This window comes from Gracilinanus agilis, chromosome 4 (genome assembly GCF_016433145.1).
Source record: "Gracilinanus agilis isolate LMUSP501 chromosome 4, AgileGrace, whole genome shotgun sequence".
Classification (NCBI taxonomy): Eukaryota; Metazoa; Chordata; class Mammalia; order Didelphimorphia; family Didelphidae; genus Gracilinanus; species Gracilinanus agilis.
In genome coordinates this window covers 461,610,841-461,637,034 of record NC_058133.1, presented here as the reverse complement: position 1 = coordinate 461,637,034, position 26,194 = coordinate 461,610,841, and the positions used below count along the sequence as shown (strand labels likewise).

The 26,194-nt window shown below is 42.7% G+C and overlaps 1 protein-coding gene across 1 annotated transcript; it reads left to right on the top strand.

Moving 5' to 3' along the window:
- The first annotated feature begins 740 nt into the window (after nt 1-740).
- On the top strand, nt 741-24,830 carry ADORA3 (adenosine A3 receptor). The gene is made up of 7 exons (XM_044675518.1): nt 741-1,093; nt 3,274-3,841; nt 13,756-13,840; nt 15,827-16,153; nt 19,588-19,654; nt 20,905-21,038; nt 24,707-24,830. Exons 1-7 carry the CDS (start codon nt 741-743, stop codon nt 24,778-24,780), a joined length of 1,608 nt encoding a protein of 535 aa, XP_044531453.1. The 3' UTR covers nt 24,781-24,830.
- The last annotated feature ends 1,364 nt before the right edge of the window (nt 24,831-26,194 follow it).

The following is a 26,194-nucleotide window of genomic DNA, read 5'->3' as shown; positions in this document are numbered from 1 at the left end:
TGTAAACTCTCTCAACCAACTCTTGCATTCCAGGACTTGGCTCCAGATTCTACTCATAGCAGGCATTTGGTTCATGTTTGTTGGACAGAAATTTCCTCATGGAATCAGCAAAAAGCCAAGAGTTCTACTTGCTCATGTACATGTGCCCCTTGTTCCCTAAATCTGGTCTCAGGAGTAGCTCCACCCTTCTCTTAAATCCCTAGTAGGGCCTCAGAGAAATAACAATCTCTATATCAACCTCAGCTTTTTTCCTTTTCCTGAGTCCCTTTTGGTCTTCAGACAGATCTTTCTTGGGCCAAGACTTCCTCTTGACTCTCTCACTTCCTGAAACTCCCCCAAAGAGTGGAGCTTATCTTGATAGAGCTTAGACAGGACACTGAGGATAGCAGTAAACAGGCAGCTTGATTCTGTCAGTTTGGGGACTCAACAGTAGTAATTCTTGGAAGCCACACTCTGAAGACACCAATCCGCAAAGAACCTTCTACCAAGATTTCCAGGATTTTAGTGGTGATGCAACCCCTAGGAAGGGTTATGTGTCTTTGCTCTTCAATGGATACTATATAAGGGTCAAGGTATCTCCAAGAATGCTCTCTACCAGCAAGGAAAAGAAATGGGTGAACCATGAGTTTTTACAATTGCTAATCTAGGGCTTCTGGTGAGGTCCTTTATAGAACTGATATCTTAGTGCCAATCTCATTGCTTCCAACTGGTTCCTTGGCTGCACCCAATTGGAAAAAAAAATGCTTGAAAACAGCACAATGGCTCTGACACCTGGGAGCATAGTATATATCACGGTAGAGGTTGTTATTGGACTTTGCTCCATCGTAGGCAACGTGCTGGTCATCTGGGTGGTAAAGCTAAATCCAAGCCTGCAGAATACCACCTTCTATTTCATTGTGTCTCTGGCCGTGGCTGACATCGCTGTGGGTGTGCTGGTCATGCCTCTTGCCATTGTGGTTAGCTTGGGCCTCACCATTCACTTCTACAACTGCCTTTTTATGACCTGTTTGCTGTTGGTCTTTACGCATGCCTCTATCATGTCCTTGCTGGCCATTGCTGTGGACCGCTACCTGAGGGTCAAACTCACAATCAGGTATTGTACCCTTTCCTGGACTGTGGAGTTAGGGGAGAGAAGGGGGGTTTGGGGGAGCGAGGATTCTAGGGGGAGTAAGGGTGACATCTGCAAAGCTCCGCTACGGGACCATGTAGGAAGAGCTATGTAGGGAAATGGGTTGATTTTTGAGTCAGAGGGTGCACATCCTGCCTTGGGAAATGGATTGTTTGACTCTGGCCAAGCCAAGCTCTCTAGCCCACAGATTCCTTATTTATACAATGAGAGGATTAGATTAGATGGCCTCTCCTGTCCTTTGTTGCTCTAAGTCTATGAATCCCAGTATGGGAAAAGAGCTGCCAAGTGATCCAAGAGCTGGCAGGAGGGTTGAGAGAACTAGAAGCCTTTTTTTTTTTTTTGCCCCACATTCATAGTTCTGCTGCCCAAAGCAAAGGTGGGGGAAAAAAATAAAGAAATGCAGGGCTCAGGAATTTCCTATATTCAAGTGGGAGTGAATCCTTCAGGATACCTAAAAAGTTATCTATTTTGATTTGAAAATTTATCTCTGCTTTGCTCTCTTTGAAAGCTTTGAAAAATTGTCCCCCAAACAAGATTCCTTCTAAGTGGTATAAAAAACAGGATTCCAAGTAGAAAAAGTCAAGATGTCTTTTTTTTTTTTTTTTCAGTTTTCAGTCCATTTTTTTTGGAAGTGATCCAAATTCTCTTCCACCCTCCTCCTTTCCCAGGCAGCAACCACTCTGATAGAGGTTATTCCAATGTTGTGGGGCAATGCAAATTTCCTTGTTTCTCATGTTATGAAAGAATAGGCATGTTGCACATGTAAGAAAAAACTCATGAAGGAAATAAGGCAAAAAATGGTATGGCCCAATTTGTCTTCATTCATACTTTGACAGTTCCTTCTAGGCCTGTGGATAGCAATTTTCATCATAAGAAGTTACTATGCTTTTTGAGACAAGGGATGGCACTTTCCTAAAGTTACGAAGGTTATTAATTGTCAGAGTCAAATTTAAATCCAAAGCTTCTGGCTACAAAACCAATGTTCTTTTCCCAACACCTATGCTATAAGTGTTCTTGTGAAGTCATGGCATGGTTTCTGATCCTTTCCAAATATGACTCTTATCTTGAGGAAATATTTCCAGAGAAGATTGGGATAATTTTATTCAAACTCTTCGGCCTGCTCTCATATCTATACTACTCAATTATGGAAAAAACAGAATATCTGCTTGCTCTTGAGAAAGGTCCGAGGATAGAATATTTGCTCCCCTTTCTCCCTACCTTGCCTTATTCCCTCTTATAATGATTAAAAATCCTGAGAGTTTGGAGTCCAAGTAGAAAAATCAACTTATTGATCAGGTTAGCAATAACTAATAAATTAAGTGATCAAAGGCAAATTCACTCAGCATCTTGAGTCATTAAGTAGAATGTTGGAAGCTCATTATTTCACCTTCTGCAAAACATCTCTAATTGGTGGATACATTATAAGGAGGTGGTCTAATAACTTCTAGCCCCTCTCTAACCCTTCATGAATTTAGGGAAAATCACATGCCCGACCATAAAATTCCAATATCTCTACTGATCTAAAAAATCAGTTATAGCTAGTTTGGATTGACTTTTCCCCATCCATCCCAATGGAGGACTAAAGGATGTTGTCATGTTGCCCTCAGACATATGTGGCCTAAAATAGTTTTTGTCTACAGGAGAAGAGGAGGTTTATATTCTCAATCTTAATTATCCCATTTTTAGAAGATCCTTTGGGGTAGGGAATGTGAGAACATTCCTAGGATTGTCAGGACAAATGAATGTGGGAAAAGGCTTGAAAAATACATTGCTGGGCCCTATTAGAAATCAAATAATACAGTCAGGGCATTATTTAGAAATAAAAATAATATAGCATTAGAAATAAATCTTCTCATTATTCTTTCCATTCTCTAGGAATTTCTACTTTAAAATTGTCATTTCTGGGGGCAGCTGGGTGGCTCAGTGGATTGAGAGCCAGACCTAGAGACCGAAGGTCCTAGGTTCAAATCTGGCCTCAGATACTTCCTAGCTGTGTGACCCTGGGCAAGTCACTTAACCCCCATTGCCTAGCCCTTACCACTCTTCTGCCTTGGAACCAATACACGGTATTGATTCTAAGACAGAAAGTAAGGGTTTTAATACAAAAATAAAATAAAATGATCAGCTCTTTCCCCTCCCAACAGATACAAGAGAGTGACCACTCAGAGAAGAATATGGATGGCCCTGGGGTTCTGCTGGTTGGTGTCAATTCTGGTGGGGCTGGTCCCCATGTTTGGTTGGAATCAGAGACTGAACCCAGAGTGTTCTGGGAATTCCAGCTTCCTCCCATGCCTCTTCCGTTCAGTCATGAGGATGGATTACATGGTCTATTTCAGCTTTTTCACGTGGATCCTCATCCCTTTGGTCATCATGTGCGCCATCTATGTTGACATTTTCTATGTCATCCGGAACAAGCTCAGACAGAACTTCTCTGGTTCAAAAGAGACAGGTGCATTCTATGGGAGAGAGTTCAAGACAGCCAAGTCCCTCTTTCTCATTCTCTTCTTGTTTGCCATATCCTGGCTGCCTTTATCCATCATCAACTGTGTTTCTTATTTCTTCCCTAAGGCTGAGATACCTCCACTTTTGCTTAGCTTGGGCATCCTGCTATCCCATGCCAACTCAATGATGAATCCCATTGTGTACGCTTGCAAAATTAAAAAGTTCAAGGAAACCTACCTCCTGATCCTCAAATCCTATATCCTACACATACCTTCTTAACTCCTCAAGTCCTGAGCAGACTTCGGAATCAAAATCCTGAGGATAACACTCTAGACCTCATCCCTTCTTTGCTGGAGTTTGAGAGAGTCCTTTGGCCCGTCACCTTATTCACTGGCTCTACACCTCCCCCTCTGCCTCTGATATGTAGAGGACTGGACTCCAGAGGGCACCTATTGGAAAACCCCAACTATCCATACTCTGCTCTCCTGTGAGCTTATGAGGAAGTCTGAGCAATAGGTGCTAAAGATTGCTCCATTTCTTTATCTGTAAAATAGGAACTATAAGACTCAGAAGGCGGTAAACATGTTGGACAATGCTTGAGTTCTGTACCATTGTTTCCACCCTCCTGACGACAACAACTCTGCTATCAATACCAACTGGGAAGGATGGGTGGGAAGTGGACTGAACATAATGATGGTTTGAACAATTGAGTTAATCGTGGACATGCTCGCTAAAATAAAAGGTGATGCCTTAAGCTTGCTAGGAAAAGCTGCTTGCCTAGGAAAGAGATGCTTGAGACAGCAACACAGCTGCTTGCAGCTAGCATGGGGCCAAGGTTCTACAGGGGAACCCTATGGATCTGACCAAAAAAAAAGGGAGGGGGTAGGGGGAGAGAGACAGAGACAAAGACAGAGAGCCAGACAGACAGAGGAGAGACAGCGAATGAGAGGGGGGGGCAGGGAAGGAAAGAGAGAAAGAGGAGAGAAGAGAGGCAGAGACAAAGACAGAATCAGAGATAGGGGAGAACAGAGACAGAGAAGAAAGACATAGAGGTGAGGAGAGAGACAGACAGAGACAGAGGAGAGAGAGAAACAGAGAGGAGAGAAGAGAGGCTGAGATGAGAGACAGAGACAGTCAGACAGGCAGAGACAGAGGAGAGAGAGAGGAGAGAGAGACAGAGATAGAGATAGAGACAGAGGGGAGAGAGGGAGTGAGAGACAGAGATAGAAATAGAAGAGAGGCAGAGGAGAGAGACAGACAAAGAAGGGAGAGAGGCAGAGGAGAGAAGAGAGGCAGGGAGAGGAGAGACAGAGATAGACAGACAGACAGAGACACAGAGGAGAGAAACAGGAGAGGAAAAAAAACAGAGGAGAGACAGGAGAGAAGGAGAAAGACAGAGAGACAGATAGGAAAGGCAGAGAAGAGAGAGACACAGAGAGGAGAGGGGAGAGAGAGAGAGACGGAGAGAGGAGAGACAAAGACAGAAAAACAGAGGAGAGAGATGGAGAGATACAGAGACAGAGAGAAGAGAGACAGAGACAGAGGAGAGGAGAGAAGAGAGAGACAGAAACAGAGACACAGAGAGAGAGGATTGTGGGGAAAAACTTTTTGTCCTCCTCACAACATCTAAATCCTTGTTCTTGGGCTAAAAGGAGCACATTGCAATCCCATGAACCATTGATGGAACTTCTTTACTCCTCAACCCCTCTCCTCCTAATTGCTTTCACTTCTCATGGAAGAGGCATAGGCAACAACAGAGTAGACAATGTTGTCCCTACTACCCCATACCCCAGGTTCAGCAGCAGTAAGTGCAATTCAGATTATTTTTTAAATCCTTACCTTCTGTCTTAGAATTGACAGTATCAACCATAAGACAGAAGAGGAGCAAAGGCTAGGCAATTGAGATTAAGTGACTTCCCAGGGTAACACATCTAGGGACTATCTGAGGTCAAATTTGAACCCAGATCCTCCTGACTCCAGGACTGGTGCTCTATTCATTGTGCTACCTAGCTGCCCCAAGTGCAATTAATATTTAAGAAGAAGCATCCTCTCTTAAGGGGTGTGGTAGGGAAGAAGAATTAAGAGACAGATAGGATGTTACAAAGCTGTCATCTTAACCTTAACCAATATAATGGAAAGTCCTAGACTTGAAGTCAGAAAACCTAAGACTGAATCCTGGCTCTGCTCTTTGGTACTTGCATGAAAACAAGCAAGTTGTTTCTAACCTCAAAACCCTAAAAGACCCTTTTGTGGCTTCCATCTCCCCAACTATAAAATGAGGGGATTGGACTAGGTGACTCAAATCCATTGCTCCTATTACCCTGTTGGCACCTGAAGAATGGGGCTTACTGGGCTGTAGTTTTTATTTCTACATACCTTCAGTCCCTTGCAACCAGATGATAATGGAGTTATAGTCACATGATCTAAGCCCTTAGGTGGGCAGGCATTCATCCTGAAATTCAAGATGGTAGCTTTCCACTCAAGACAGCTGACATCACAGGATTTACAGTTGGAAAAGACCTTGGGGATGATCTAGTTCAAATCCCTCATTTTACCAATGAAGAAACTGAGGTCCTGGGAGGAAGGTGACTTGTTTGAGTCTACATGAATAGTATGCATCACCATTGGGAGTTGAACCCAGTTCCTCTGACTCTAGAGTCAGTGATTCCCCTCCTGTACCATGCATAGATTTTAACTTTCATATGAAAATTTTTACTTTATTGAAACAAGAGACCAAATATCTCATAATTAAATAACACAAAGAATACTGTTTTTAGAAACCAATACAATAAGAGTGAAAAGTACACAAGACAAAAAAAAAGGAGGGGGAAGCTAAGTGGTTCAGTGGATAGAGAGCCAAACCTGAAGATGGGAAGTTCAAATTTGACCTCAGATACTTTCTAGTCAAGTTATTAACTAATTAATTGATTGATTTCTTTTTTAAAAAATTAATTAATTTAGAATATTTTTCCATGGTTACATGATTCATGTTCTTTCCCTCCCCGCTCCTGGAGCCAACAAGCAATTCCACTGGGTTTTATATTTATAATTGTTCAAAATCTATTTCCATATCATTAATATTTGCAATAGAGTGATCATTTAAAGTCAACATTCCCAATCATATCGTCATCAAACCATGTAATCAATCATATGTTCCCACAGTTCTTTCTCTGGATGTGGGTATTGTTCTTTCTTGTAAGTCCCTCAGAATTGTCCATTGCTGTTAATAGAGAAGTTCATTACATTCGATTATGCCACAGTGTATCAGCCTCTATTTCTTCCCTAAGGCTGAGATCCCTCCACTTTTGCTTAGCCTGGGCATCCTGCTATCCCACGCCAACTCATACACCCATACAACTTTCTCCTGGTTCTTCTTTCATTCTGCATCAATTCCAGGAGGTTTTTACAGTTCACATGGATTTCCTCCAGTTCATTATTCAGCACAACAATATTCCATCACCATCAGATACCACAATTTGTTCAGTCATTCCCCAATTGAAGGGCATCTCCTCATTTTCCAATTTTTTGCCACCACAAAGAGCACGGCTATAAATATTTTTGTACATGTATTTTCCCCTAGTATCTATTTGGGGGACAAACCCAGCAGTGGTATGGCTGGATCGAGGGGCAGGCAATCTTTTAAAGCCCTTTGGGCGTAGTTCCAAATTGCCATCCAGAATGGTTGGATCAATTCACAACTCCACCAGCAATGTATTAATGTCCCAATTTTGCCACATCCCCTCCAGCATTTATTACTTTCCTTTGCTGTCAAGTTAGCCAATTTGCTAGGTGTGAGGTAGTACCTCAGAGTTGTTTTGATGTGCATTTCTCCAATTAAAAGAGATTTAGGACACTTTTTCATGTGCTTATCGATAGTTTTGGTTTCTTATCTGAAAACTGTCTATTCATGTCCCTTTAGGCAAGTCATTTAACGCCAGTTGCCTAGTCCTTACTGCTCTTATGCCTTAGAATCAATACTTAATATTGATTCTGTCAATGTGGATTTTTGGATGACTCAGTTTACCCTTACTTTTGAGAAATCTCACTTCTGCCACCATTTTGTTAACTTTTAAAAACTTGGAAATAACAGAATCACCAAATAATCATAAAACCCACTCTTTAATCAGGAATATGGATAGGATTCAAGTGTTTGGTCACTACACAGAATCAAAATCTAAATACCATACAAAACCAAAGGCCTTAAGACTCTGGGAACCATACCCCTGAAAGAAAACACCATCCTAGATGCCAACTCCACCCTGGGAGAAAACACACTAGCTGCTTTCTCCAAAAAGGAAAGGAAATTGGGAGTCCTCATATCCTTTGAATAACTGGGTATCATAAATAGGTTTGTAAACCTTTTTGCAGTCAACAACTAGGGTAAGAAGCATCAGCTGCAACAAATCAAAGGCAAAGGTCAAACTAAGAAACTGGGCTTCTTGAGAGGAAAACTTTCATCCAATAGAGAAGCCTCCAAAACAAAAGATGCTTAACATTCAAACCAAAATAGGGGTACTTGGAACTGGGATTTCTCAAAGGTAAGGGTAAACTGAGTCATCCAAAAATCCACATTGACATCCTCTATTCTCATTTTGCATTACAATGCTCTGGGCTGCTTATTGATAGCTTCCTGCCCCACTTTCTCTCTAGTTCAACAAAGGGAAATTATTTACCTTCTATGAACTTTGTTGTTATCGTTCTGGCATTTCATTCATTTCCAACTCTGTGACCTCATTTGGGATTTTTTTTTTTTTGGCAAAGATACTGCAGTGGTTTGCCATTTCCTTCTCTAGCTCATTTGAGGGATAAGGAAACTGAGGCAAACATGGTTAAATGACTTGCCCAGGGTAAGTAAATAGCTGAGGATAGATTTGAACTCAGATCTTCCTGACTCTAGGCTCAGTGCTCTATCCACTGTGCTACTACTTGGCTGCCCATCCTATCAACTGCCTTTCAGCCAAAATGATCCATTCCTCCTCCTTTAGTTCCCCAAAGAAGGTGTAAAACTGTCTGGGAAGCATTAAGGAAACAAACCCCGAACCTATGTCCTTCTTCAACATGGAATAGTGGAATGGGTCCGTAAATACAGTCAAAAGAGCTGGATTTGAATCCTAGTTTGATTACTTAATGCCACTTCCCTTCTCTTAAGCTGTTTCCTCAGCTGTAGATTATTGAGGGGATTGGACTAGGTGCCTAGGTTCCTTCTAGTACTAATTTTTTTTTGCCCTTGTATATATTTTTTTTTAGTATTTTTCCATAGTTACATGTTTCATGTTCTTTCCCTCTCCCCAAGCCCCCCTAACCCCCCTTAGCCAACGTACAATTCCACTGGGTTTTACATGTATCATTGATTAAGATCTAATTCCATATCATTGATAGTTGGACTAGAGTTATCGTTTAGTGCAGGGGTAGGCAACCTTTTTGGCCGTGAGAGCCATAAACGCCACATTTTTTTAAAAAATGTAATTTCATGAAAGCCGCACAGTGCTCACAGTGCGCACTCCTGTAACAGTGCCTGAAAAAAAAATTGACTTTATGGCTTCTGCAGAAAGAGCCATATCTGGCCCTCAAAAGAGCCAGATATGGCTCGAGAGCCTACGTTGCCGACCCCTGGTTTAGTGTCTTCATCCCCAATAATATCCTCATCAGCCTATGTGTTCAAGCAGTTGTTTTTCTTCTGTGTTTCTGCTCCCACAGTTCTTCCTTTGAATGTGGCTAGTTTTCTTTCTCATAAGTCCCTCAGCCTTGCTCTGGATCCTTGCATTGCTGCTAGTAGAGAAGTCCGTTATGCTCGATTATACTACAGAGTATCAGTCTCTGTGTACAATGTTCTCCTGGTTCTGCTCCTTTCACTCTGCATCAATTCCTGGAGGTCTTTCCAGTTCACATGGAATTCCTCCAGTTCATTATTCCTTTGAGCACAATAGTATTCCATCACCAACAGATACCATAATTTGTTCAGCCATTCCCAAATCGAAGGACATTCTCTCATTTTCCAATTTTTTGCCATCACAAAGAGTATGGCTATAAATATTTTTGTACAAGTCTTTTTCCTTATTATCTCTTTGGGATATAAACTAAGCAGTGCTATGGCTGGATCAAAAGGCAGATATAGTCTTTTAAAGCCCTTTGGGCATAGTTCCAAATTGCCATCCAGAATGGTTGGATCAATTCACAATTCCACCAGCAATTCTAGCACTAAATTTTAAAAAGGAAAGGATTCTCTATCCTCAAATGTTCTTTAATCTGCCCATGCCCACAGTGGCAAGTTAGTAAATACACTCCTGGTAACTCATGTCAGCAACCCTTGAAGCAAGGCTTGCTCAGAAAATTATTTCATTTCCAGAATATAGAAGAGGATGAATTAGTTTTCAGAATGTAGGCTATTCCATTGGTCAGGGTCTGGATCCTTGAGTTCAGAGACAGTGTGCAGTGTGTTCTGGGTGGACTGCTTTTTGTTATTGCTCAATTGTTTCAATCATATTCAACTCTTCTTAATCCCATTTGGGGTTTTCTTAGCAAAGATTCTGGAGTGGTTTGCCATTTCCTTCTGCAGCAATTTTACAGATGAGAAAACTGAGGCAAGCAGGGTAAAGTAATTTGCCCAGAGTCACACAGGTAGTAATTATTTAAAGACAAATTAGTACTCACAAAGAGGAGTCTTCCTAACTCCAGACCTGGTGCTCTATTCCTAATATTTAAGGAAGCAAAGTTGTCTTAAAGGTCAAGGCAAAGAGGAAGAACGATCAAGGAATGGGAAGCCAGACTGTTCAAAGGCAGAGTGGTAGAAGATAAAATGTCCAGGTTACAGAACAGAAAGTAAATCAGTTTGGCTGGAAGACAGATGCATGAAGGGGGGAGTAATGTGAAATAAGTCTGGAAAGATAGGGGGAAGCTAGATTGTGGGAGGCTTTAAATGCCAGGCTAAGGAGAAAGTGGGGAGAAGGAAAGAAAGGAACAAGCCTTTATGTGACACCTACTCTCTGCCTGGCATTGTGCTATGAGCTTTACAAATATTATCTCACTTAATGTAAGGAGATTGTATCTTATCCTGGAGCCAATGAAGGGAGCTTTTGTTGACTGCTGGTATGACATCAGATCTGTTTCTTAGGAAGATTAATTAAGTTAGGAAGATTAATGGGAGATGAATTAGAGAAGGCAAGAAGCAATTAAATTAAGTTATTTTAAAGGACAACTAGGTGGTTACTTCCTAGCTGTGACCCTGGGCAAGTCACTTAACCTCAGTTGCCTAGTCCTTTCTACTCTCCTGCCTTGGTACCAATATTTAGTATTAATCTTAAGCCAAAAGGTAAAAGTTTTTTTTTTTAAAAAAAGGTTATTATAATGGTCTAGGCAAGAGGTGATGAGGGAATGGATATGAGAAATATGGAGGTAAAACTTGACCAATAAGAGGCGACCAACATGGAGGTGTAGTTAGGGCTCTAAACGGGTTCAAATTCTGCCTCAGCTACTCATTAGTTAATTGACTGGGTATGTCATTTTTACCTCCAAGAGTATCAGCTTACTTCTCTGTCAAATGAAGGGACTGAATGAACTAAATTTTCTTTAAGGTCCCTTTCAGCTCAGAATCTACGATCCCACAACTGTATTATGAAAGCAATCAAAAAGTATTTGTTAGGGGCAGCTGGGTAGCTCAGTAGATTGAGAGCCAGGCTCAGAGATAAGAGATGTGAGTTCAAATCTAACCTCAGACAATTCCTAGCTGGGTGACCCTGGACGAGTCACTTAACCACCATTGCCTAGCCCTTACCGCTCTTCTGCCTTGGAACCAGTATACAGTATGATTCTAATATGGAAGGTAAGGGTTTAAAAAAAAAACAAAAAAAATTGTTAGCTGCCTGCTAAATACCAAGCACTGTGCTAAGTACTGAAGATACACCCCCCCAAAAAAAACCACCCCAACTCCTGAAACAAACAAGGTTTTTTTAAACCTAGTTCCTGCCCTCAAGGAGCTCACAATCTAGTAGGGGAGAAAACATGCAAACAACTATATCCAAGTAAGAATATAAATATAATATATAAAAGAAATATATAAATATATAAAACAAATGTATATTATATGAATAATTATAATATAAATATGTAAATAATTATACTTGATATAAATATATATATAAAGATAGATAGATAGATAGATAGATAGATAGATAGATAGATGGTAAATTAGGGATAATCAACAGAGGGAAGGTAAGGGGAATTGGGAAAAGCTTCCTGTAGAGTGTGTGACTTTAGCTGGGACTTAAAAAAACCAAGGAGGGCAGGAGGCAGAGTGGGGAAAGCATTCCAGGTAGTGGGAACAGCCAGGGGAAATGCCTAGAGTTGGAAGATGGAGTGTTTTATGTCCATTATAGCCTCTACTGAAGGTGGTTGGGTCTTGCCCATTAGAACAGAGGAAAGCAAGATTTATATATCAAAGGAACTTTTTCAGTTTAAGAGATACTTCAGACAAAAAAACAAACAAATCAACCCTGACATTTTAACATTTCTAGAAGGTTGGCATGATGGTTGATAATTGCTATTTTCTGCTTCAAAGAATTAGTCATAGGCAGAGAGAAGGTGACAAAAGAACTTACCCAGCCTGTAATTTTGCTAAGTATTTAAAGGAATTTTCAGATGATTTAGAGGCAGTAGGAAGTGTGGAGATCCTTTGGTTAATCTCACCCTTTTACTGGGCAAATGAGGAAGCTCAGGCTCAGGTTATGAGGTTTGCCAAGGGTCACACAGTAAGTAGCCTAGTTGTGATTTGAAACCAGGTCCTCTTGACTCCACACATCCACCACTCTTTTCCTTAAATCATTCTTCATCTTAAACTCATACAAGGCAAGGATGGAAAATGTCTCCTTTCCTTCACTTTCCTGGATTCTCTCCTTCATCAAATTATCCTGTATTCATTTAACTGTTTACATGATATATCCTCAGAGGAATGTAAGCTTCTCGAGCTTGGGAAATTGAATCGGTCTAACAGATATACAATAGTTACATAAATAAACATGATTTAAGAAAAGTAACACACTGGTTAGGGAGCTAGCCTTGGTACCAGGATGAACACACTAGTTTTGTGACCCTAGGCAAATGGTTTAACTCCTCAGAGATTTAAGCAATTCTGTAAGACTATCATTTGCAGGGGAAGATGCTAACTGAATTCAGAGAGGGAGTTTCCTCACTGGGAAATTTCCTATAAGAGTGAGATTGCAGGTCAAGGATCCTGTCCCTATCCTATAAGGAAAAGGAAAAAAAAAACAAGCCAAAGTGGTCTGGGAAAATCAGAGGAGAACGAGATCACTTTCAGCTGTGATGGATGGAAGGTGGGGGTAATGGAGTGAAGATCAGGGAAGAAAAAGGTGGCACCTGGAGTGGGTCTTTTTTTTTTTTTAAACCCTTACTTTCTGTCTTAGAATCAGAATCAATATTGGGTATTGGTTCTAATGCAGAAGAGTGGTAAGGACTGGGCAATGGGGGTTAAGTGACTTGTCCAGGGTCACACGGCCTAGGAATGTCTGAGGTCAACTTTGAACCCAGGACCTCCCATCTCTGGGCCTGACTCTCAATCCACTGAGCCACCCAGCTACCCCTTTTTGGTGGGTCTCGAAGGATAAGAATGAGTTTACCAGGTTGAGATGATGATAAAATATGTTCCAAATATTAGGGGTAGCTTGCCTAAATGTACAGAATCAGAAAAAGATCAGTGAATAGCTATGAGTTCAGTTTGGCTAGGCTGTAAAATGTATAAAGGGGTTTAATGGAGACTAAAGGTAGATTGGTGTCCTCAAGGTTGCCAAGGGCCTTAAAAGGCCCACCAAGAAGTTTCCTTTCTAACTTTAAGGCAATAGGAAAGTTCTTGAGCAGATGAAAAACATGGCTAGACTTGTGAATTAGGAAGATTCTCTTGGCAGCTGAATATGGGATTGTTGGGAGGTTAAATGAGTCTGGAGACTGGGAGACCAATTAGGAGTTTATAGTCTTGGTTGAGAGGTAAAAAAACAGCTTTAAAACAGCCTCATACTGGACAGCATGGCCATGGGCAAACTGTCCAAGATACTCTCTCTGGTTTTGAGATATTATCTTCCAAGATTTCATGGAAGAAAGAGACAGAACTTCACCTCAGATGTGTCTGTGTTTCCTTAAACAGATCCAGACATTCACAGAGGCCTGGAAGTCCCTAGAGACTGCTCTTCTATCTTTCTTTTCAGAGATTGGCTTCTTGGGCAATGCATCTCTTCTTAATGCTTCTGGGTGCTCTTTTTACAGGTAAGAGATTGGAAGAACATTTTCAACACTGAAACTGATAGCCAGGGGTTCAGAGACAGACAATTATGTCTGCAGATTATAACTTTACGGGCTGGAAATCAAATCTGTCCCAAATACTCCTTTTAAAAAAAACACCTTTGTCTTCCATCTACTAAGTATTGGTTCCAAGACAGAAGAATGGTAAGGGCTAAACAGTGGAGATTAAGTGACTTGTCCAAGTCATATAGCTAGGAATGATCTGAGGTCAGATTTGAGTCTATGACCTCCTGGCTCTCAATCCACTGAGCCATGTAGTTGCCACTCCTTACCCCCATATTACTCTTCATTACTAGCTCTGACAAGAAGTTGAATAGGGGAAAGAATTCGAAACCATTGGCCAAAATGTGGGTTGGAAGTCTCTCTTTTCCTGCTACCTACACTCCCCCTGACTAATGTAAGCATAGACATGCACAAAAAGTCAATTCTCAGTAGTGGAAGCAGCATTGGACTTGGAGTCTAGAGACCTGGTTTCTAATCTTGACATTGACTCTTTCCAGTTGTGTGTCCTTGGACTAGTCACTAACTCTCAGAACCTCGTCTTTAAAATGAGAAGATTGAACTAGATGACTTCTAATGCCTCTTTCAGTTCAACATTTTCTAAATCCTAAACTCTGGTTGGGTGAGAAACAACATCATTTTGCATGGCTCTTTCACTAGTTGATTATGCTGTAGAGTAGGGTTCTCGGCATCAAACTTTTTACATTTTGAAACTCAAACTAGGGAAACAACTCAATGAAGGCTTCCCTATACACACTATTTTAAGCTTTTTGCAGTGACAGGGGAAAAATCCCCAGCCCTTCTCACTTCCCTTTTCAATGGCAGTATATGAAAGAAGCTTTATTTTTAAAATCCTTACCTTCTGTCCAAGTATCAGTTCTAAGATGATAAGATAGAAGGTAAGGCTTTAAAAAAGGGCATAATATGAGTCCTTCCAAATTCATGGCATGGAGAACCATATTCTACATCTATGATGGTGAACCTATGGCATAGGTGCCAAAGAGGGCACACGGAGCATTCTCTGTGGGCATGTGTTCACTCCTCCCACCCCACAAGGCAGAGAAACTTGGGTAGAACTGCTCCCTTCCCCCTTTCCACCATGCCTGATGGCATTTTTTCACATCCCTTGTCCTTCTGCCCAGTAGCCCAATGAGAGCACACAGAGGGTATATGGTAGGCAGCTCACAGGTGGCAGAGCTAGAGGGGAATGGAGTTCTTGGGCCACTCTACACTTGCTGAGACATTCCTCACATCACCCATCCCTCCACCCAGCTCTGATGACATTTCTTCACATCCTGTGTCTCTCTATCCAGCAGCCCAATGGGAGTGCTTTCTTCCTCCCCTGTTGGGGTAAGGAGGGGGCATACCCAGCATATGCAGGGGAGGGGCAAAGCACAGTCCTGGAGGAGTGGGCACAGCACTTGGTCTGGGGAGTGGGGTGGGAGCAGGCCCCGCACTCTGTCCATAAAAGGTTCGCCATCACTGTTCTGGGTCATATTGGTTCAAAATCTGGAAAAGGGTTTTGCTCAAGACAGATTCATAATAAAGGCAGAGATATAGTTGGGGAAAAGGAAGATAGTATCTTTGCCCCATGAGCTTACTTTTTCTTCTTTATATGGAAGACCAAAAGAACCTTTAAATTGAGAAAATTTGGGGACCACAGATCCTGAGAGTCCTTGGCAGGTTGCTGGCAAACTAAACTGATGACACACAGGTGCACAGACATTAAGGAGAGAATAGTAATGAATTTCTAATCATAAGTCAGAATGAGATATCTGACAGAGAACAAATACAGCTGGACAAACTGAGTGTAGAAAATGGACTTGGCTAGAAGGCTGGAATAAAAAATCCTTGACAAAGGCAGGAAGAGGTCTGTAGTGATTTACTCACTGGGAGGGCAGGCTCTGTTACTATGTCTGAATGAATGACAGTTTGTTTTTTATCCTACAGATGCCATAGTCATGGATAGAAAATTCAAGGAAGCCTTTGTACAGGATACGGCTTCTGCCACCTGCAGCTATGACCCCTACTACAAGGACTATCCCAAGTATTGGTGCAAAGGCTATTATCGTAACTTCTGCAATGTCATTGCTTCCACACCTAACAGCACCAGCCGAGTGTCCTTGAAGGACACAGGAATGCAACTCATCATTACTCTGACATGCCTTACCAAGGAGGATACAGGATGGTACTGGTGTGGCATACAGAGGGACCATGCCAGTGACTACATGGATTATACAGAATTGATTGTGTTTGATGGTGTGAAAGACACAACAGGTAGCCCTGGGCTGGAGATGAGCAAGTCAGGGGAAAACCCATCACTGGAATGGCAAATGTACATTAGGGCCAGTACTCAGCTGCACCACCTTTCATTTCATTTATTCAATAAACATGGAATCTCCACTATGTGCCAAGTGCTCTGCCATGCTCTGGGGATACAGAAAGAGGCAAAAGACAGTCCCTGCTCTCAAGGAGCCTACAGTCTAATGAGGGAGGCAACACAAAAACAAATATATACAAAGATAAGTAGGAAATAATGAAAAGAGAGAAAGTACTGGACTTGAGGAGATCTCGCTGTAGAAGGTGGGGTTTTAGTTGAGAACTTCAAGAAAGCTGGGGAGGTCCATAGTTGGAGAGTATCCCAGGGATGGGAGAGAGGCAAAAAGAATAACTGTAGCCAAGAGATGGAGTGTCTTATTGGTGGAACAGCTAGGAGACCAGTGTCAGGAAGATTAACTTTAAAACTGTTGCTTTTTGTAGAGAAGAGGCTCCTTGAACCTCTTACAGGAACCAGTTACATTTGGGACAGCTCTTCTTGATGAGGTAGATTTCAGACTGGCCTCAGACACTTAGTCCTAGTTGTATGAACCTAGGCAAGTCACTAAACCCTAATTACCTAACCCTTCTCACTCCTATACTTTGAAGTGATAGTATTGATTCTTCTTCTTTTTTTTTAAACCCCTTACCTTCTGTCTTGGAGTCCAAGGCAGAAGAATGGTAAGGATAGGCAAAGGGGGTCAAGTGACTTGCCAGGGTCACACAGCTGGGAAGTGTCTGAGGCCAGATTTGAACCTAGGACCTGAATCTCTAGGCCTGGCTCTCAATACACTGAGCTACCCAGCTGCCCCCTGATGGTATTGATTCTAAGATGGAAGATGAAGGTTTAAAAAGAAAAACTACATGTTGGAGAGTAAAGTATAAGAAGACTGGAAAGGCAAGAGAGGGCTAGTTTGTGGAGGACTTTGAATGCCAAATAGAGCATTTTGCATTTGATCCTGAAGGCAATAGGGAGCTACTGGAGTTTATTGAGTAGGGCAGTGACATGATCAGACCTGTGCTTTAGAAAAATCACTTTAATGTCTGAATGAATGGATTTGAAGTGGGGAGAATGAACCTTGAGGCTGGTAGACCCACCAGCCAGCTATTGGAGTAATCCAGGCATAAAGTCCTAGACCAGGAGGATGGCAGTGTCAGAGGAGAGGGAGACTTATTTAAAAGGCCTTTGCAACTTCTAGAATATGGAGTATGGTGGGTGAGAAGTAGTGAGGAATCCAAAAGAATTCCTACATTGTGAGCCTGGGGGACTGGGAGCATAGTGTTGCTTTCAATAGTAAGAGGGAAGGATGGGAGAGGGTTTACGAGAAAAGACTGTGAGTTCTGTTTTGGACACATTGAGTTTAAGATGTCTACTGGACATCCAGTTGGAGATATATGAAAGGCAGTTGGAGAAGTGAGATTGGAGGTTAGCAGGATGAGTAGATCTGAGAATCATCTAAGTACAGTAAGTACATATAAGTACAGTTGCTAATTAAATCCATGGGAACTGATAAGATCACAAAATGAAGTAATATGAAAGGAGAAGATAAGAGGACCTAAGACAATCCTGAGGGACACCTACAGTTAAAGGGTATTATCTGTAGGAGGATCCAGCAAAGGAAACAGAGAAGGCATGGTCAAATAGGTAGAAGGAGATCCAGGAGAAAGTGGTGTCCTAAGACCTTAGAGGAAGAGAGTATCAAAAAGAAGAGAGTGACCAACAGTGTCAAAGGCTGCAGAGAATCCAAGGAGAATGAGGATTGAGAAGAAGCCACTAAAGTTAGCAACTAAGAGATCATTAATAACTTTGGAGACAGTGGCTTCAGTAGAATGACAATGTTGGAAGCTAGGTTGCAAGGGGTCAAGAAGACAAGAGGAGAGAAAGTGAAGGCACCTATTTTAGAATTTAACTACAAATGGCAGAAGTTATAGATGAGGATAGTTATCAGGGATGGAAGGATAAAGTGAAGGTTTTTTTTCCCCAAGATGGAGTCATGGGCATATTTGCAGGCAACAGGAAAGGAGCCAGTAGACGAGGAGAGATAGAAAATAAGTAAGAGTGGGAATGATCTTTACAGGTGGAAGTGAGGTTGGTAATCTGTTGGAGGAAACAGAATGGAATGGAATCGCTTGAACAAGTAGAAGAAGGGTTAACCTTACTAAGGATCATCATATTAGACACAAGGGAGGGAAGAGAGAGTGGCAGAAGGCTCTTGAGTGAGAGGAGAAGAAGAGATGAAGAAGGGAGATGAGGGAGCTCATGGGCAAATAGCTTCAATGTATCCGTAAAATGTAAGGCAAGTTTCTTAGTGGAGTAAAGGGAAGGAGACCCATGGCAGGTTTGAGGAGGGATGAAAAGATTTACAAGAGCTGTTGTGGAGAGTGGGATAGTGAGTCGAGAAAAGGAGGTATGTTGGGATTGCCTGGCAGCAATGAAGTCCCAGTTGAGGATGTGGAACCTAAATTTGTTGTAGACTTAGAATGGTAGAGTGATTTTCTCCACCTTTGTTCAGTAGCATGTATGAAGGAGAAAAGACCATAGATAGAAGGAGTGATCCAGGGCTGAGGCTTGGCTGGGCATACTTGGCTATATGATAAGGAAGCAAGGGATTCAAGAGAGGACAGAGTTGAATTGGTTCATCAGTGTGTCAAGATGGGGAAAAGAGAAGAGAGTGGCTGTTTCAAGGGAGGTGGCCTGGGGAGGACTGAAGGGATCAATCTCCATTCAAAGGACTGGAAATCATGGTGAAGAGGAAGAGTAGGGTTATGTAAGGGAAGACAGAGAGAGGTGAAAACCAATAGATTCTGGTCAAATTAGAGGATTTCAGAATTCTTGAAGACAGGGGAGGTAAATTTGTTGTTGATATCAAAATCAAGGGTATAACCATCTATCTTTGTGTGTGACTGATGTGGGATAGAGAAACAGCATTGAAGAACTGAGTGGTTAGGGTATTTGAGGGAGAATTAATTGTATGTGTTATAGTCTTCTAGAATGAGGGGAGAAGTTGGGGAGGAGAGAAAAATTGTAAGCCAGGCATTGAACTCATTGAGAAAGGAAGGGGGGGAATGACCTCTGGGAGGCTCTAGACAAGGACCAGGATTTTGATTGGGTGGTCAATATGTATAACATGAACCACAGAGGAGGAGAAGTTATTGCCTTCAAAGGCAGCCTTGACCTTCCCCCAGAGTTGGCAGTCTAACATTTGGCCAAGATTGGAGACCCTTGCAGGGCAGCATTTGGCTCCTACGACTTGTGATTGTTTCTTTCTTCCCACAGCTCTGAGTCCAACACCAATGCAGGCAGGGTATTAGTTTGAGTATTAGCTAGCCTCAAGGTAAAAGGGGAATCCTGGAAGGAAGCAATGCGCACTAACATAAAATTCTCTTCAATGCAGGCTCACAGAGGAAGGAGAATAGAACCTGTAAGGAGAGTGGTATTGGCTATAGTGAAAGTCACAACAGGTGAGTCAAGAAGTTAGGGGAAAATTGGGTATAAAAAGATAAGATTTCATTCAAATTTAAAGTCATAGACTCAGAAGTTGGAAGAGACCTTAAAGATTGTTTAGTCCATGGAGACCTGGAGTCTCAAAGGAATGGTGGCTAGATTTAAGGAGGTCTGTGAACTTGGACTGAAAAACTTTACATCCTTGTTTCAGTAAAATTGCTTTCTTTTGTCATCTCATGTATTTCATATATTTAAAAAAATTATTCTGAGCAAAGGTCCATAGATCTCATCAGAGTGTCAGAGGGGTGGGGGTCTGTGGCACATAAAAAATGGTTAAGAAATCTTGAGCTAATACAAGGAGCTGCCCTCCACCCCAGTTCCATTTCCGATCCCCTGCTGGTTCCCCTATTAAGAGCTTTATAGATAAGATGATTTGGTCATAGTCACACCAGTAGTAGTAGAACTTAGATCTGAACCCAAAAAGTCTGACATTGGATCCAGTACATTTCTACACTACCTCCTCCTTTTTTTTTTTAACCCTTACTGTCTGTCTTAAACTCAATACTGTGTATTGGTTCCAAGACAGAAGAGAGGTAAGGGCTAGGTAATGGGGGTTGTGACTTGCCCAGGGTCCTCCTGCCTCCAGGCCTGGCTTTCTAACCATTATGTCCTCTAGCTGCTTTTCTTCTTCTTCTTTTTTTTTTTTTTTTTTTGACCTCGAGTGTTGATCATACCAGATTTTTCTTTTTCTTTTTTTCTCTTAAGTACTCTATTCTCCAATCAGAGCCATTGTGGTACCAGCATAAATGACATTTTACATACAGCTGGAATTCTATGTACTTAATTATACCAATTTTTGCTTTTACGTTTGAACTAGCACCAGAACACACTGTTTAATCTCCAGTTTCCCAGAGTCCTCCATTCTAGAGGGAGAGCCAGGGGGCATTCAGGCACAGCTAACACTGCCTTGTTGTTTTGGGACATGATTGACTCTCCTTGCCTAAACTGTAAATTCCTCAAGGCTGGCCACTGAGTCAGCCTCTAATCTTGTCCTCTGTATATAGGGGTAACTGGTGAATCAGGATGGGGTTTTTTTCCCCCTTCCCTGAAGTCCTCATGATTTCCCAGCAAGTGCCTTGGGCATGGGGGAGGAGAGGGGCAGGGGTGAAAGTGAAGATGGAGATGCCATGAAAGGGGGAAGCGAGGAATAAACGTACGAGTACATTGCCAAGAATTTCTGAATGAGGTTTTTTTCCCCCCCCTTTAGAAGAACATGTCACCAGCCCATGCTCCCTCTGAGGCTATCTATCCTGTCCATCTGCATGTTGGTCATGGGGATCGGGGTCATCACCGTTGCAGTTATTTTGCTCAGGAGGAAGCGAAATCAAAAGCATGTCCGGAGTAAGTGATGAAGAGTGGGGGCAGGAAGAGGAGAAGCGGCAGAAATGGCCAGGGCAATCCCATTTAGGGCTCCCCCAGGAAAGTTTTCGCTCTCAGACACCTGGAAGGAAAGCTTCCCTTTAGCATCCTGGTTCTTTCTGGAGACCTGAAGCCAGCCCTGGGTATTTAGACGGCTCCTTGGTGTAATAATAATAGCACATTAAAGTTGGCAGCTGAGTGGGGAAGTGGGCAGCGTGCTGGGCTTGGAGTCAAGAAGACACATTTTCTGGAGTTCATATCCATCCTCAGGCACTTACTAGTTGTGTGACCCAGGGCAAGTCTCTTAACCTCTGTTTGCCTCCGTTTCCTCATCTGTAAAAAAAAGCGGAAGAAGGAAATGACCAATACTAGTTGCCTGACCCTGGGCAAGTCTCTTAACCTTTGTTTGCCTCAGTTCCCTCATCTGTAAAATAAGTGGGAGAAGGAAATGGCCAATACTAGTTGCTTGACCCTGGGCAAGTCTCTTAACCTTTGTTTGCCTCAGTTTCCTCATCTGTAAAATAAGCAGGAGAAGGAAATGGCCAACACTAGCTGTGTGATCCTAGGCAAGTCTCTTAACCTCTGTTTGCCTCGGTTTCCTCATCTGTAAAATAAGCAGGAGAAGGAAATGGCCAATACTAGCTGTGTGATCCTGGGCAAGTCACTTAACTCCGTTTGCCTCAGTGTCCTCATCTGTAAAATAAGCAGGAGAAGGAAATGGCCAATGCTAGCTGTGTGATCCTGGGCAAGTCACTTAACCTCTGTTTGCCTCCGTTTCCTCATCTGTAAAATAAGCTGGAGAAGGAAATGGCAAACCACTCCAAGTATCAGTGCCAGGAAAACCCCAAATGGGGTCCCAGGGGGACAGACACAGACTATAACATTAACAAAAGTTTTCAGAGCGTTGATTTTATCATCCCAAATTGACTAGGGGCCAGAAGAGCTGGGGAGGGGCAGGGTGGAGTTTCTACCTTTCTCTGGACAGAGCCGGTGTCCAGGCCCTGTCCAGGGGAGATGGGGCTAGTTATCCCTGGGGGACATGGCAGGAGGGAAGACGTTCAGGATCCTTTTACACCTCTGGCAAACGAGCTGGAAGTTGGGATGTTCTAAGGCTCCGCCTGCCCTTCTGTTCCCACAGATAAGATCCTAATTCGCCTGGGGGATCACAGCTTCCGCTCTTCTCCTATGATACCCACGCCCCTGGTAAGCTGCCAAGTTGGTCGTCCTTTCCCCAAGCCCCGGCCTGGCGCTGGCAGCAGGGAAGATTTCCCCCCCGCCCCGTTTTCAGTTATTTCCGTTTCCATCGGCTTCAGAACGACTTCTGGGCCTCCAGCTAGTTCAGAATTCCTAGTGTGCAGCCCTGAGGGGCACTTCAGTATCAGAAAGTACGGAATAGATGGATCCTCTTTTTTCCCATACGGGGACAGCAGAGCCGTAGAGGGAAGATGCAGGGATGGAGGGGGAGGCGCTGGGAGAAGCAAGGAGCCCAGTTATTTTGTCACCCCCCGGAGGAAGGGCTGCTTGGTTGTTTAGCCACTCTTGTGGGCTCGCTGGGCCATGGTTTCCCTAATACTCCTGGTATTTACAGAGGAGAGGAACGACTTTGGACACGAGTGCTGTGGCTGCGTGGTAACTGGTGGCTGGTGGCTGACCCCAATATCCCAGAAATAGCTTGGCCTGGATGAAGAGGCTAGAGAGGTTTTTTTTTTTTCAGTAATGAACCACATCATCAGAAATCTGTATTTAGACAGCCTACACAAATGTAATTTTAGAATTAATTACATTCAGCTTCAAGGATAAATGCTTTTTGGGGACAGCTGGCTAGCTCAGTGGATCAAGAGCCAGGCCTAGAGATGGGAGGTCCTGGGTTCAAATCTGACCTCAGACACTTCCTAGCTGTGTGACCCTGGGCAAGTCACTTAACCCCCCTTGCTTAGCCCTAACCTCTTCTGTCTTGGAATCAATTGTTTGTTTGTTTATTTGTTTTTAACTTGGAATAAATTGATTCCAAAACAGAATGTAACAGATAAAAATAAAAAGATAAATATTGATTATTGATTTAAACTTTCAACCATGACACTCCAAGTTATCCATCCTAGATGAGTTGTTAGGCCTTGATGGCCTGCTAAATCCTCTGTGCTAGGCTTATTGGGTAAATTAAAAAAAAAAAATCTTTGGTGACTTGCAACTGCCCAGGTTCAGGTGGGCTGACTTTGGCACCTAGTCCACATGTGGGAAGCCCGGTGTGTACAGAGGCTGGGGATGAGAACAAAGAGGAGAGAGGCCAGGCAGACATCAGAAAAGAAAAGAAAAAAAACCTTCTGAGGTTTTCATTCCAGCCAAATGGGCTTTCAGATTTGCAGAGGGCTTTTGATGACGGCTACTTCACTTGAGCCCCGCTATGACCCTTTGGGGGTGGGGGGTGTTTATTATCCCTATTTTACAGATGAGGGAAATGGAGGCCAGAAGAGATGAAGTGATTTGCTCCTGGTCACTGAAGTAGGATTTGCGGAGGCATGATTTGGGCTTTGCTTTCCTCGACTCCAAGCCCAATGCTCTCTCCACTAGATTATTCTGCAGGAGCTAAGCCCTAAGCACAGGCAATATTGTAATTCTTGCTTTCAACATGTTCTAGACTTTGGGTTCAGAACCCCCTAGAATGAGGTGGAAAGAGTGCCTTGAGTCAAATCTGTTCCCAGATACTTCCTAGCTATGTGAACCTGGGCCAGAACCAATTGCCTAACCCTTACCCCTCTTCTGCTTTGGAACCAAAACTTCATAGAGGTGCTAAGACAGAAAGTAAGGGTTAAAGAACCCAAAGAACCCAACCCTCCAAAGCTATTGGTCAAACAAAGGGTCCTTGGATAAAGGAGACGGCCCTCTTTTTTTCTCTTTTTCTTTTTTTCTCCTTATTCTGGAGAGGATGCAAAGACATCACCTTTCTCCGTTCTGATCAAACTCCTGGTGATTTCCATAAGGGCATCGGTGTAGTGTAGCAGAAACTTAAAATTGGTTTTCCCAGTGGCTAACTTTGAGTCCTCGCTGGCTCCATCGCTGATCTCTGTGGGACCCAGGACAAGGCCTGGAAAGCGATGGCGTCCGTTCTGCTGTTCTCTGTCTTCTTTCCAGACTTGCTACCGGTAGCTCCGAGGATCCTGGTCTTTCCTTTAGCCTGGGTTTCATTTTAAACTTGTAGCAAAAGTGAAAGGCATAAATACCTGGCAGGTGCATAACCCCTGGATTAGGTGCTGAGTTTTAGATGGGATCTTTTCTTTCCCGTAGCTTACGTTATTGGGGAAGTTGAGGGGGAATCGAGTGATATACCAAAGAGTAGTGATAACAGCTGTGACCTGTTTCCCCAAATTCTGGCTATAAAACTCCTGGAGTTTTCTGGATGAACTCAGTTGAGTGCTTCTCTCTAACACTGAAGGCTGTGCTTATTAATGCAGCGAATCCGGGCCTTGGCAAGAACAATGAAAAAGGAGCAAGCTTGCCTTTGAATCAAGGGGCCGTTGACCAAAAGCCCTGGGACTTAGCTTTGTAAATTCATTTTCCTTAGAAGGCATATGCAAAAGGTTTGTAGAAGCTCTTTCTTCATCATGGCGCATGATATGTCTCAACTCAACTATCTCTTTCTTTCCACCAAAAAGTAGATGACACTGTGAAACCCTTCTTGGGCCAACGGATGATGCAAGAAAAGGCTCATAGGAACAGACTTGCCTGAAGATTTCTCAAAATAACAAAATCAGAAATAAAATAATGCCGTAGCAGAGACACGTGAAAACTGGCTCAGGTCTCAGCCTTTCTAACGAACTCTTTAATTCGTTTTGCAGATGATGGTTACAGGTAGGCAAAACATCCTTAAGCAGAACTAGCCAAAGATGTTTCTACTTTGGTGCTTTCTATTAGTAGAAATGGTCAAGATGGGTGAAGTCGGTTTATTCCAGAAGATTGTCTCCATTTTCTGGTAGCCTTTAATCCCTCGCTACGCAAGATCTCCAGGGATCTCAGGAGGTTATTTCAACTTTTGTATTTCCTCAAAATCCTCCATGAATCCCAGGTATGGGGTCACAGACCCCTAAAATCTTAGAGGTGACTAGGAGTCGGCCCTATCTGGAGTCTGGGGGATAGCGTGGCTCAATTGTTCACACTTTTTTTTTTTTTTTTTGATGGGCAGCTTTCACCAGGATTAAATAGAACTGTGTTTATCTGTAAGGAAGATCATGAGCAAATGATAAATTGATTCTAAAAACATAAATATAAATCTGGTCAGATTACACACATTAACACCAGGGGATCCCAGCCTGCAGATGATCTGGAGAAGCTGGCAATCACAGTTCTCAAACCATTAGGCTAACCGATCTGTCAAAATGCTCAGAACCCTCGGATTCTCTTTAGCTCTCTTAGAGCCAAGTAACAAAAAGCTACTGAGAGGCTGGACAAAGCCCTCATGCATCTGGGCTCAGTTTTGTGGTTTTCTTTAAACTCTTACCTTCCATCTTAAAATTGATACTATGGATTAGTTCTCAGGTAGAAGAGCAGTAAGGACTAGGCAATGGGGGTTAAGTGACTTGCTCAGGGTCACACAGCTAGGAAGAACCTGACATTTGAATCTAGGACTCTCTATCCACTCGGCCACCAGCTGCCCGTCCCCCCCCCCCCAATATGGGGCCAGTTTTAAGAATTATTTTTACTGAGTTTTTGAGCTAGAAACTTTCCACTCAGAGGGGCCAGTCAGTCCTGAAACCACAGAAAAAGAAAAATGGCTTTGATGCCCTCCTTTGCTGATTATACAAGTGGGACCTCCAGCCCTCCCTCTTCAAGGAGTCATCTTGCAATTTAGAATTTTATGTATTTTTATTTATCTAATTAATCTAAATAATTATTTTAGAAATGGAGAATCACAGAATGGCTGTTCCCTCTACAGAGGAGGATGAGGAAGAGGACCCCTCCCAGCAGCCTGGGAAAGTCCCCAGCTTCCTTGTTTAGATGACCAGCCCAAAAGAAACAAAGGGGAAAGTTCTGCTACTCTCCACTGCCATCAAGGGGCCAGTTGGGTTAGCTTGTGTTTCACTTTCCTGTCTACCATTGACCACTTTCCCCAAACTTGTTCTTCTCATGGTAGTCTCTTCTCTGCC